This window comes from Belonocnema kinseyi, chromosome 7 (genome assembly GCF_010883055.1).
Source record: "Belonocnema kinseyi isolate 2016_QV_RU_SX_M_011 chromosome 7, B_treatae_v1, whole genome shotgun sequence".
NCBI lineage: Eukaryota > Metazoa > Arthropoda > Insecta > Hymenoptera > Cynipidae > Belonocnema > Belonocnema kinseyi.
In genome coordinates this window covers 55,722,667-55,736,813 of record NC_046663.1, presented here as the reverse complement: position 1 = coordinate 55,736,813, position 14,147 = coordinate 55,722,667, and the positions used below count along the sequence as shown (strand labels likewise).

The 14,147-nt window shown below is 25.7% G+C and overlaps 1 protein-coding gene across 2 annotated transcripts in view; it reads right to left on the bottom strand.

The window, feature by feature from the left end:
- LOC117177492 (protein CASC1-like) overlaps positions 1 to 14,147 on the bottom strand; it is a 38,336-nt gene that overhangs the window by 23,196 nt on the left and 993 nt on the right. Inside the window, exons 2-7 of one of the 2 annotated variants that reach the window (XM_033368228.1) lie at positions 13,470 to 13,493; positions 13,212 to 13,324; positions 4,487 to 4,673; positions 4,214 to 4,354; positions 714 to 788; positions 433 to 632 (exon numbers count right to left, since the gene is read on the bottom strand). In XM_033368228.1, coding sequence (XP_033224119.1) covers positions 433 to 632; positions 714 to 788; positions 4,214 to 4,354; positions 4,487 to 4,673; positions 13,212 to 13,324; positions 13,470 to 13,493 — 740 coding nt within the window. Of the gene's footprint in view, positions 1 to 432; positions 633 to 713; positions 789 to 4,213; positions 4,355 to 4,486; positions 4,674 to 9,202; positions 9,411 to 13,211; positions 13,325 to 13,469; positions 13,494 to 14,147 lie in introns of those variants that run through there. The other variant, XM_033368229.1, reaches the window with a different exon arrangement.

Sequence of the window (14,147 nt, the reverse complement as noted above, 5' to 3'; positions counted from 1 at the left end):
TTATTAATATTTTTATTATTTTTATTATTAGTAAAGTAATATTATTAATCAATGTTTGAAATTCGTAACCATTACAGTTGTTTATAAAATTAATTTTATTAGAAAAATAAACAATAGAAAAATATGAATATAATTCAAACTGTTTTTTAAATACTCATCTTTCTATTCAATTTTACTAATATTAAATTACATATTTTCATGCATTTTTTGGATTACTAATCACAGATGCTCTTATTGTTACTAAAACTTTGTTCTTTCTTTTATATTTACAAAAAGTATCAAGTTTTTAATTAATTTTAGTATTTTTTCTATACATAACAATGCAGACAGGTTTGTTTTTGGTGCGACCCCCTACCCTCTACCTCCTGAAATTAGTAACGAAGTTTGTGGACAGCCCATTAGTACCAGCGAAAAAATTTTATCTACCATTACCTATCTTTTTCTGCAAGTGTTTTTATAGTGATCGGCAATCTTATAAGAGCCCAAACACAACACACAAGATCATTTGATTTCTGAATAAATCTTGCATTTTTCAAATCCTCCCTTATCATGTCCTTTTCAATCTGTCTCAAAAGTCGGTAACTCGCTGCGTCTATCCAAAACTGAAGTTTGTTTCGAAGCTCTTGTCTAATCTAGATTATTTTTATAAATTTTTAATTTAAATGACCACTGATAATAATTTGTGGAATTATTCCTTAAAGAGGAGCACTTACTGATTTACAATCGTTGATGTAACTTGAAGAATACATTGTAGGAAATTTAATCTTTTCCTCTAATTTAGGCAGCAACTGTAAACAAATTAATTCTAAAGACAGGTTCAATTTCTTCAGAAAACATGACTCGGTCACTGTGGGTCGGAAACCAATAAAAATGGTAAAAAACTTATTTTTCGTCGCACTTTTATAAAACTTGATACCCAGGGATTTTTGGGGTCGCTAATTTCGAATTTGATGTCAAAAATTAGGAATTCTAAATGGTGGATTCAAAATCAGGGGCAAAATTTTTACATTTTTACTAATTTGTCTGAAACCTACTTAACCCTCAAACGTTACACTCCAACCGAGCATACGAAAACGGTACACTGGTGCGAATTGTTTGGTTTGCAAACTTAATATTAAATATTCAATATATTAAACGTATAATAAACAACTAGCATATATCACACACATTTAACACACACACACACACACACACACACATATATATATATATATGTAGGGACAATCCGCTGCAGCTGTATTTGCGTAAATACCAACAAAATGAAAAAACTTCAGGTGCGAATTCGCACCAGTGTACCGTTTAAGGGTTAAAAATAGAATTTATGTAATTCTTAAAATATAAGAAATGTATTTTTGGCTTTCAGCAAATTAATTTTTTCATTAACTTAGGACTACTTGAATATTTAGGCGAATGATAACAAAATTAACCTTAATTTTCGTTAAAACGTTTAACCTTAAGAACAAATGGAGTTGTTGCATGGATTTTAGTGTATTTATAAAATTTGTTGAATACTTTATTTTCATAAAAGAAATATTTAGAAAAAAGAATCGCCTCTAGTAGAAGAGGTATAGTAGAAATCGCCAAGGAAAGGGCAAGGTCTTCATTTGCCCCCCCCCCCCCTCTGAAATCGAATGATTACATTCGTCAGATCGTTTGAATGTTTCCAAAAACCTAGCCTAAAGTCTTTGTGAATAATTGATGTATTTGTGACATCTTCTTAGTCTATCCGAAATCTTTGTAAAATCTTTGAAATCTTTGGAAAATCTCTGAAACGTTTGTCGCATATTTAAAATATTTTTGAATTCATTGGACATATTTGTGAAATTGTTGAAATATTTGAAAAAAAACATTAAGATATCTTAAATTTATCCAAAGTCTTCGAGAAATATTTCAAACACATATTTTATAAATATTTGTCAATGTTTTTGAATTGATTGAAATCTTTGGAAAATAATTTAAATTTTTGTGAAATATTTTTAATCTATCCAAAATTTATACAAAATATTTCTAATCTTTAAAGTCCGTCAAATCTTTTAAATGTATCCGAAATCTTCAAGAAACTTTAGAAATCTTTGTGATATCTTTGGAAAATCATTGAAATCTTTGGAAATCTTATCGAAATATTTCAAATATTTTATAAATATTTGTTATATTTTTTAAATTGTTGAAATCTTTGGGAAAACATTGAAGTCTTTGTTAAATCTTCTTAAACCATCCGAAATCTGTGCGAAATATTTGAAATCTTTAGAAAATCATTGAAATCTTTGAGAAATCATTTAAATATTTGTGAAATCTTTCTGGAACTTTTGAAATATTTGACATCTTTCCGAAATATTCAAAATCTTTACGAAATCTTTAAGAAATCCTCAATATATTTTTTAGGTATTAAATATATTTTTCAAATTGTTGAAATCTTTGCAAAATCATTGAAATCTTTTTGCAATCTTTCACAACTATCCAAAATCTTTGCGAAATATTTTCAATCTTTGGTAAATCATTGAAATATTTTTGTGATCTTTGGAAATCTTTGAAATATTTGTAATAGATTTGTAAAATGTTTTAATCTTTGTAAAGTAATTGGAAAATCATCTATGCTTTTGTGAAATATTTGTAATTTATCCGAGACCTTTGCGAAAACTATGAAATATTTTTGAAACATTTAGTAATATTTGAAAAAATTAGTAAAATCTTTTTTAAATCTTTGGATCTTTTTTAAATATTTGGTAATATTTGTGAAATTATTGAAATCATTACAAAATCACTGTAATCTTTGTGCAATCTTTGAAATATATCGGAATTTTTATGAAACAATTAAAGTCTTTGTGAAAAGTTTTCAATCTTTCCGAAATATTCAAAATCTTTGTAATATTTGAGAAATCATTGAAATCTGTATGAAAATTTTGTAAAATCTTTCTGAAGCCTTCAGAAACCTGCGAAATATTTAAAAGATTTTTTTAATATTTGGTAATATTTGTGAAATTCCTGAAAACATTGCAAATGATTAAAATCTTTGCGCAATCTTTGAGATATAGCTGAAATTTTTATGAAATAATTAACGTATTTGTGAAATTTTTTAAATCTCTTCAAAATTTTTGCGCAATATTTGAAATATTTGTGAAGCAATGAAATGTTTGTTCAATTTTTGAAATACATAGGAAATCTTAGCGAAATACCTGAAATATGTTTTTGTTAATCGGTAATATTTGTGAAATTATTCAAATTGTTGTGAAGCATTGAAATTTTTGTTCAATCTTTGAAATATATAGGAAACTTTTATAAAATAATTAGTTCTTTTGAAATCTTTTTAATCCATCCAAAATCATTGCGGAAGATTCGTAAAATCTTTTAAACATTAAACAAAATCATTGAAGTCTTTGGAAAATTTTTGTGAAACATTTCTCAAGTCTTCAGAAATCTGCGAAATATTAACAATATTTTTTTAAATATTTGAAAATATTTGTGAAATCTTTGGGATATCCTTAAAGCCTTGGTAAAATATTTTAAATCTATCCGAAATCTTTGCGCAATATCTGAAAACTTTGTGAAATATTTAAAATATTTAAGAAATCATTGAAATCGTTGTTAAATCTTTGTGAAGTCTTCAGAAATCTTTGCGAATTATTTGGTCATATTTGTGAAATTGTTGCTATCTTTGTCAAATCTTTGGCAATATGAATGCTATACCTGTATTAATTATTTATGATCTATCGTTCATTCATTATTATAAATGTACAATTTGTAGTTAGTATAATATTATAATACTATCCAAAATTGTGCCATTTAATATTGTAGGTCTATTCCCATGCCTTCACCTAGAGAATAAAGGCTTCGCCGCTTCTGCATTATTAATTTATGAAAATGTGTTTTTTATTCATCATTCAGTTTAAAACGTAGGTTATTTTAAAAAGTTTGAGTACACTGGAACCTGAAATTAAGAACACCGGAATTTATTATTTTTCTAGAATTAACAACCTTTGTTAATGCGGGAACCGCGAAACCGAGAGGGAGGCGATGCTCAGTCATGTGTGGCGAACCGCATGAGGACAGGACTTTCAGCTAACAGAACCAATAGAATTGGTTCTTGTGGATCTGAATGTTTACGTATGGATTCCCTGGACTCAGGATCAAGGCCACTGCAAGCCATGACGCAAACTGGTCTTAATTCCAGGTTCAAGTGTACATAATTTCAATAATTCATAAATGAGCCACTCACGTAAATAACTATTTCGCAATATTTTGGAACCGTTTCCATACTAGCTTGTTCATTTTCCATGGACCACAAATAAAGAAAGGTGTTCAATTCAAACAAAACTCCTGTGTCAGGTAATCCATCACATTTCATATACTGTCTCCACTGGAATTTTATTTAAAATAAATATTTGATAATCAGACTAATAAATTAAAATTTAATTAAATCATCTAAATTTAAAATTCGAGGGAAAATTATTTCTAAAGAGGAAATTAGTAAAATAATTAGTCAACCAACTTCCTCAATTTCTTTTGATTCCAACATGTAATCCATGTAAGATTTTTGGTTTTCGAACATTGTAAGCAATGTCTCTTCCAATTGTGTTATTCGCAAAGAACTTTGTTGTTCTTCCAGAGCCACTTGGTTGCTAAAGTTTAATTTTTCCGACCGAATTTCATCGTACATCTCCTTGATTAACCGATTCCTGTAAATTAAAAAAATTGAAAAGAAAGAAAAAGAAAATACACCGAACTCTCGCTTTCAGTCACCCCATTCTCAGCCTTCCTAGAACAGCTGGCTCCTGCATTTCCTCAGGGGAGTAAGGCAAAAGCGGTTGCGACATTATATATATATTTATTTATTTAAATTGGAAACGGGTCAGGCGGCCCTCACTGTTTACTTTTCTTTCCCCCCGAAATCAGTCCAAGGTCATTTAAGAGCAACCCCCGACACTTGAATGAAAGCAAGAGTTTGGTGTATTGGGCAGGGAAAAAGGGAAAATATGGATCAATATAATCAATATAATCAATATAATATATAAAAAATCCTTTTTTATATACATATTAATTACAATAAAATATGAAAATGTCATTATTATATTTTTTAAAGCGGAAATAATTAAAACAATTACCAGAATTCCTAGGTTTATAAGGATTTTAAAACTGCATGTGATCTAAAATATTTCAAGGTATTTTAAACAATTCTGAAAGTCTTCAAAAAATGTCAAAGATTTTTTATACGATTTCAATAGAGAATGAAAATTTCTAAACTTTAAATGATATTTTTTATAAATTACGTATAAATTTACAAGAATTAAGTGTTTTTTTGGTAGAATTTCAAAGATTTAAGAATTCTCACTTATTTCAGGGAATTTCAAATGATTAAAAAAATCCCATGCGGTTTAAAAGCATTTTCTTTAGTTTCGAAAGATTTGGAAAGGACTTCAAACATTCAAAGAGATTTTAAGAAATATCATCACATTTCACGACATTTTTTTATCATATTTTAATGGATTTAAAATTCATTAACTACAAAAATTCAGGGATTTTGTACAATTCCAAAGATCAAATTTTAAACAAGTAGTTGATTTTTAAATCACATAGTTTAAATTCCCAACTTCCAAAAATGAATGCCCAAAAAAAGCAGATTAAACTTCAATAAAAACAGTTGAATTTTAAACCAAATAATTGCATACTTCGATTTTAACCTGAAAAAGATAAATTTCAAAAACTGGAAGTTTTATCTTTGGTAAAAAAAATTAATCTTTAAAGAGATACAAAGTTTCAAACAAAGAGATAAATTTTCGAGACATTAGTCCAGTTTTTAGCTAAAAAAAGGAATTTTCAATTAAATACATTAATATTTAAATAAATATTACAAAGTTAAACTAACAAAGATAAATTTGCAATCTAAAATAAAAACGCTGTATTTTTAGTAAACAAGAATAATTATGAAGGAAAAAGAATGTTCGACAAAAGAGTCAAAATTTATAACAGAGATGAATTTTCAACAAAATAGGCGAATTTTCAACAAAATAGGCAAATTTTCAACCAAAAAGACGAATATTCAAGAAACACAAATTTTGCAGCCAAGAAAGAAAACAAGTTCATTTTAACCAAAGAGTTTCATTTTAACTAAAAATGAGGAAATTAAAATGATAAAAATTTAACTGAGAAAATAAATTTTTAGAAAGCAGTTTTACTTTTACCCAAGTAGTTGAATTTTCGAATAAAAAAGCTCGATTTTCAACAAAAAAAAGTTCAGCTTTCTACCAGAGATGAATTTTCAATTTAAATTATGAATTTTTAAGAGAAAAAATTATAGTTTATCAAAGTGGCTTCAAATTAAACTAAGCAGATTATTTAAAACCAGTAAAGATTTAAAGAAAAAATTTAAAAAAGTTAAATTCCACAAAAAAAGGGTGAATTTTAAACAAAATAGATAAATTAGCATTCAAAAAATAATAAGTCTCTATTAAAAGTTGTATTATTATCCAATAAAGATTGAATTTCTACTCTAACAGATAATTTTTTAAACCAAAAAGAGGAATTAAACAATATATTTCAGTTGTATTTTCAAAACCAAAATATGAATTTTCAAAAAAAGTTAATTTCCTACCAAAATAGTTGCCATTAAATTTTAACCAAAAAGGAACTTTTCAACAAAATTGTGGAATTTCAATCAAATAACTAATTTTTTAACTAAAAAAATAATCCTTAGGAGAAAACTAATGCCAAAAATTAAATAGAATGACAGGAAAATAAACCACTTACAAACAATTATCATTAACAAATAAATTACCAGCTTTATTTTCAAAATTCCCTCACTTTTCCCAGATAAATTTTTCATTTTCGCTGACAATTATATTATTCAGACGAGAATTTTATACTATAAAATTTTTATTTTAACATTTTTATCCTCTGATAAATATACAAAAATTTAATTAGGACTATTGTTGTTATCATAAAAATAACTAAAAATATCAAACCTTTTTTTACATATTTTCGTGGATTGTTTGTTAAGCATGAGAGTTTGCCTAAATATATACATATACCGGATGTTTTATAGAGAATAAAACTAGTTTTTAAATGAGCTCTTATCGAACTTTCTACAACAAAGAGTTTATAAAATATAAATTTGTTAATTAATTGTGCACCTTCGCTCAGTAAGCGTTTTTTTTGGCTTTTTTTGGCAAAAAATGGAACTTTTATGTTTAAAATTAATCTCTTTGGTTGAAAATTTAATTATCTGATAAAAAATTTAACTGTTTTCCGGCTAGCTAATATTTCCTTTTAAAAATGAAATTGTTTGATTGAAAATTAATCCACTTTGGTTTAACATTCAATAATTTGGTGGAAGATGCGACATTCCGGTTCTAAAAATGCAACAATTTCATAGAAAATTGAACTATTTATTTAAAAATTGATGTATAGAAATTAACTTTTGTTGGCTAAATACTATTTTGTATTTTATATTTAAATCTGTTTATTGTTGAAATATCAAATATTGTATTCTTTATTATTGTATTCTTCGTAATCCTTTGTTAAAAGTTGAACTACTTTCTTAAAAGTTAATTATTTTGTGAAAGATAGCTAATTTCAGTTGAAAATTGTTTTTTGTTATAAATAATTAATTAGGCTAACTAAAGATTTAACTATTTTGTTAAAAATAAACTTTTTGTTGAAAACTTATATTCTCGAGTTAAAAATTCAACTTTATTAATAGAATATACGTATTTTTCAATTGCAAATTCATTAATTTCCTTCAAAATAAATTTGTTTTACCTGAGGATTCAAATTCTTTATTGAAGATTCACTTTTGTTGGTTCAATTCAATTGTTTTTTTAAAATTTTCAATGAAAATTGTTTGACTGAAATATAAAATATTATATACTTCTTTAAAAATTCCAATCCTGATTTTAGTTGATAATTCGTTTTTCTATTATTAATTAATTTTGTTGACTAAAAATTTAACTTTTTGTTGAAAATGCGTCTTTTTGGTAGAAAATACATTTTTTTGGTCAAGTTACAACTGCTTGGTCGAAAATGAATCAGTTTGAGCTGAGGATTCAAGTTTTTTGTAAACAATTTTTGTTGTTTGAATACAATGGTTATTCAAAATTTAAAATTCAAATCTGTCATTATTAAAATATCATCTATTACATTTTTAGTTGAAAATTATTCTTTTTCAGTTGAAAACTCCTATCCTTGTTTAAAAGTTGAAATACTTTCTTGAAAGTAAATTTTCGTGTGTTTTTTTTTTATTAATAATTAATTTTGTCGACTAAAAATTAAACTATTTTGTTGAAAATGAACTTTTTATTGAAAATGGATGAAAAATCAACTGTTTTGTAAAAAGCTCATATTTTCGGTTGAAAAGTGCAACTTTTTCGTTAAAAATTAATTTTTCTTTTTGGTAGAGGATTCAACTATTTTGTTCAACATTCATCTTTCTGGATTAAAAACGATTTCCCTTCTGTAGAATTTTCACCTTTTTTCGGTTCAAAATATAACTCTCTGCATAAAAATTAATCTGTTTAAACTATTTTGCTGAAAATCAAGCATTAAATTTTTTATCAAAACGTATGTAAACTGAAAAAATGGGGGGGGGGGGTGCCGTTCAAAATGAAAATAAAAGTTCTAAGCCAATTAGGAACAAAGTGCAAAAATATTTTTCAAGTAAAGGTAAATAAATAGCGGTATTAGGGGGCAATTGTGAGAAAATGGTGTATTTCGTATCATTCTTTCGAGACAGCAGCAAAACGAATTTTCAACAAAACAGTTAAATTTTCTACAGGATCAGATATATTTTCAGTTAAAAAAATTATTTTTCACAAACTAGTTACATTTTCAAGCAGATATAAATGTTTAATTCAAATAAAGAATCTTCAAAAAAAAAAAATTAATGTTTAAACAAAACAATGCAGGTTTTCACCAAGTAGTTGAATTTTTAACCAAAGAAGGATGAATTTGCATAGTACAATGTAAAAAAATTTTCTATTATAACTCAGAAATATTTCTCCTGAAATTAATACTCCTACTCTGAAAACTACTTGAAGCACTTTCTTTATCCAAAATTTGAGAGAGGGAAATTTCAAGCCAGGGGTTGCATTTTTCAACCAAAAAGATGAATTTTAAACTAATAAAGATTTTTTAGTGTCATCGGTCTAAAAAATTGTAAAATTGTGTGAATAGTGTCGTGAGTCCGAGTCCCGGATTTTCATCCATAACGTACCGATCTTCCTGGCGTTTAATTTTCTCTCTGGTACTTTCGGCATAACTCTTAAAAAATGTTATATTTTCTAGCGGAAATCCGTACATGTTTTGATGATAATATTTTGTTAAATTAAAAAAAAATATTCGTTACAGTATTCGATGAAAAAGAATTGCGACCTAAATTTATTACTTATGCTCACAGGGTCGATAGTTCAAAGAGCGTTTTATCGTTCCCGATAGAGGCTGATTCGCAACTACCGGATCGTGAAATTAACACCTCTGAGGTAGTAGGTGAGTTGAAGTCTATGGAGGGGAGAAACTAGGCTATATAAATGGGGATGGGAACAGGTAAAACCTAAAAAGTTTTCAGAAGTTTTTTGTTTAAAACCCGCAATACTTTAAAAAGCTAATTTAACTTTTAAATCCTCTTTGAGAATCAATAATCTTTAAAAAACATGTTTTAAAATATTTTTATTGTTCTTTAAAAAGGAATATTAACAGTTTCTAGAATAATTAAACATACAAAATATACAATAGAGAGTGGCCGAACAATTTCATTGTCCAAATTTCCTAATTGTAAATTTTCCAGTAAAATGATGAATTTTTAACTGAATTAGTCGAATTTTCAAGGACAACCAAATTGATTTTTACTAAAGAAGATATATTGTCAACCAAAACTTCTAAAATTAAATTTTCAGTGAAAAAATTAATTTTGAACCACACAGATGAATTTTTAACTAAGACTATGGAATATTCAATTGGAATAAATTAATTTTTCATTTGAAAAAATTACTTTCCACAAAAAACATAACTTTACGAAAAAAAACACACTTAAAAAAAATAGTTACATTTTCAAAGAAAGTGATGAATTTTTAACTGAAATTGTACATTTTTAATTGTGATTGCTGAATGTCAAACCAGAAAGATTAATTTTAAACTTCATTTTAATCTTAAACCAATTAAATATTTTTCAACAAAAGAGTTAAAGTTTCAAGCAAGTAATTTCATTTCCAACCTAAGAGATGAATTTTCGGCTAAAATGATAAATATTTAACTGGAATACTAGAATCTTTAGCCGAAAAGGAGAATTTTTAAACAAGAAGATTAACTTGCAAAAAAAGGATCATTTTCGACCAAGAAGTGATTTTTAACAAAATACGTGGATTTTCAACAGAATAATTGAACTTTGAATAAAAAAGACAAATTTTCATCCAAATTGTTAAATTTTAAACTCGAAAAGTTCAATATGCAAATAAAAATGGAACAGTTAAATTTTCAAGTAGAATATTTGAATTGTTAATCCAAAAGATTAATTTTTAGGCATAAAGAATAATTTTCTCCGGAAAAAGATAAATTTTCCACAAAATCCATCAATTTTCAACCAAATAGTTAAATCTTGGAATACAAAATATCAATATTTAATCAAATTTTCAACAAAAAATAGAATAATAATTTTAGATGTTTTTTGGTTATTGGTTTTGTCCTATTTAAAATAGAATAGTTAAATTTTCTGTTAAAAATCTAATTCTTAACCAAGAAAAAAAACGAATTTTCAGCAAAATAGTTACATTTTCTACTAAAATTGTTAAATTTTTCGTTAAAAAATTGATTTTCAACAAAGTAGTTACATTTTCAATCAGATATTAATTTTAAATTTATATGAATCTTCAACCAAAATAGTTTATTTTTAAAAGAACAATTGAAATTTTAACTAATTGTGAGTAGTTGAATTTTTAGCTAAAAAAAGATGGATTTTCATAATGAAATTTAACAAAATTTTCTATTATAATTCAGAAATATTTCTTTTTCAAATGCTACTTCTATTCTATACCCACTTGTAGCACTTTCTTGATCTAAAATTTGAAAGTGGGAAATTACGAATTGTAACGAATTCTGATTTAGAAGAGGGATACTTTTTCCTTTCTTCTAAATTTGAATCATGATTCTTTAACAAAATTCGAGTTCCATGTAAAAAATTGGAGTTCAAGGTAAAATTATTTTTCTTTACGGAATATTCTTGTCCTATAATAAGTAATGTGAAACAATAAACCTCATCAATTTATTTTTTGAAGAAAAAAAAATTGAAAAATGATTGTTTCTGTTTGTTTGAAATATCATCAATTCGATTATCAAACTTAAATATGAGAAAAAAGTTTCAAAAGGCATGCATACGTTTTTAACCTATTAGTTGAATTTCTAGGAAAGAAGACACATTTTCTGTAAAAATAAGAATTTTAAACAAAATCTATAAATTTTTAACCAAATAGTCCAGCTCTGGTTTAATTAATAAAGTTTGCATCTAAAAATGGTTTAGTTATATTTTCATTTAAATGAATTAGTTTCCAATAAAAAAACGAAACTTCTACGAAACAACTTAATTTTGCACTAAATAGTTTAATCTTTTTACTAATTTGTTGAATTTTTAATCCAGGAAGACGCATTTTTAATCAGTTTCGTTTTTAACCATGAAAGTTGCAATTGTAACAGGAGATGAATTTTAAAACCTAAAATTATTTTATAAACGTAGTTTGTTTTCTATAAAAACAGTTCGATTTAACAAATTTTATTTAATTTTTCACGAATTATTTGAATTTTTAATCAAATTGTTAAAGTTGCAGCCTACAAACTTGAATTTCTAACCAAGTGATCGAATTATGAAAAAATGTTACACGTTAACAAAAAAAGTAATTTTCAAACAAACAATTGCTTTTTTAGAAGAAATTTGAATTTCCAATTTTTAACCAAATAGTAGAGTTTTCGAAAAAATGCATAAAGAATTCATCAAAATTCATGGAGATAAAGTATCAACTAAGAATATTAACATTCTTTCCCACCAAAAAGACGAATTTTCCGCCAAAGATAATAATTCTTAAGACAATGAGGAATCTCCGCCAAAAAAATGAATTTTTGATCAAGTACAACTTTAACCCAGAAGTTGCATTTTCTAAGCCAGTAAATAAATTATCTATAAAAAAGTTGACTTTTCAACCCGAAAGTACAAATATTAATTAAAAAAAGCTCGTTTTCATCCCTAAAAGATAAATTTTCAACCAGAAATGAAAAAGTTAAATTTTCAGTTAAAAAAAATTGATATTGAATAAAAAAAGAACTTTCAACAATACAGTAAAATTTTTTAAGAAAGAGATGAATTTCCAACTAAAAAGATGAATATAAAAAAATTAAAAAATAATTTTTAACAAACTAGATAATATAAAAAAAATACAAATTTCTAACCAGAAAGATGCGTTTTCTACCTAAAAAGTGAATTTTGAACTAACATGATATATTTAGCCAAAAAAAATGAATTTTTAATTTAATAGTTGAAATTTCAAGCCAGAAGTTGCATTTTTCAATCAAAAAGATGAATTTTATATAAATAAAAATTGTTTAGTTATGAAGTAAAAAAGTTCATTAAAATTTTTAAGCTTTCAAGGCAAAAGATGAGGTTTCATTAAAAGGGTTTATTTTTGAACTCAAAAACCTGATTTTTAAACAACAAAATTAATTTACAACACGGAAATTAATTGCAAAAAAAAAATTTTCAACCAAACAGTTGAATTTTTAACAACAAAAAAGAGGACATTTTAACCTAATAATATATTTAACTAAAAATATCATCGTTAGGAGGAAAAAATTGAAAAAAGAGAAATAGAAATACGAGGCAAATACATTACTAACAATTTTTCCCTGACCAATTTTCCATTCCTCCTGACCATTAATATTGCAAAACCAGAATAAAAACCTTTTAGTGATTTTAAAGTAGAATATTTTATAAACGGAATAAATCGACTAAAAATTTAAATGTAAAAATAAAAAATGTATTATTTTCGACTGTTATTTAAATTTCCTATTGAAAAAAAGTTTTTGACTTTTGTAAGATTATGATCAAAGTCCCTGATTTTTCCAGTTTTTCCCTGATGTCCGGCCAAATTGCAATACAATGTTTATAAAAATATTTTTCTTCAAAATTGATGTGAGGGAAAATGGTACGATATCCTGAAAATTTAGTTTAGAAGAAAAAGACCCACCTTAGTTTTTCGGCTTCGACTGCAGGACTCCCTTCATGTTCTTTTTCTCTTGCTTTTTTCCCCTTTTTCGTCATTTTCTTTTTCTTTCCCTTTTTCAATTGCTCAAGTTTCGGCTAAATCGATTCAATAAAAATACTTTGTATATTTTTATCATCCACTAAAGGATAAATATATAGTACCTACAATCGGAAAATAAATTGAAGAGATAAACAAACCATCAATTTTTCAAAAATATTTAAATCTGAATTGTTAAGTCACCTTTATTTCCTCCCATTGCTTCAACTGAAAGAGATATAAACTATTCGTTAAATATTCTAATTTAAATTTTTTTTTCATTATTAGAATTTCTTTGGTAGGCAAAATTGATTTTAATCTGTATTTATGTATTTATATCATCTGTATGCAAACACTATAACTGTTGCAAAAACATTTTATTAATGAGGGCATTAATAAAATCAGTTGTATTTTTCGCCTGAAAATTAAATCGAGACTCAAAGTCAATGACCTATCGCCTTAACCTACTTTCTCTGATTTACGATTTCGACCAATATATTTAATTAGATGGGTATTTCAGAGCATATATAGAAGAAATTCAGAAGCAAAATATATATATATATTCCTTATAAAAAATTTATATTTATTTTGAAATTTAGTTATGTGATAATAATTTCAAATTGTCAAATTATAATCGCTTTTAGTTTTAAATTATTTAAGTTCAAGCTTTTAATTTTCAATTATTTAATTTCGAATGCTTTTAATTATATAAGATACAATTTCAAGTCCTTTGAATTTTAAATGATCCAATTTCCATAATTCGATTCTTAAAATATTCAGTTTTTCGTGATTCTTTAATTCAAAATAAAATGGTTTATTATTTAGCGCTTTGACTTAGAAATCATATAATTTAACTCCTTTTTCTGACTATAGGGTCAAAAT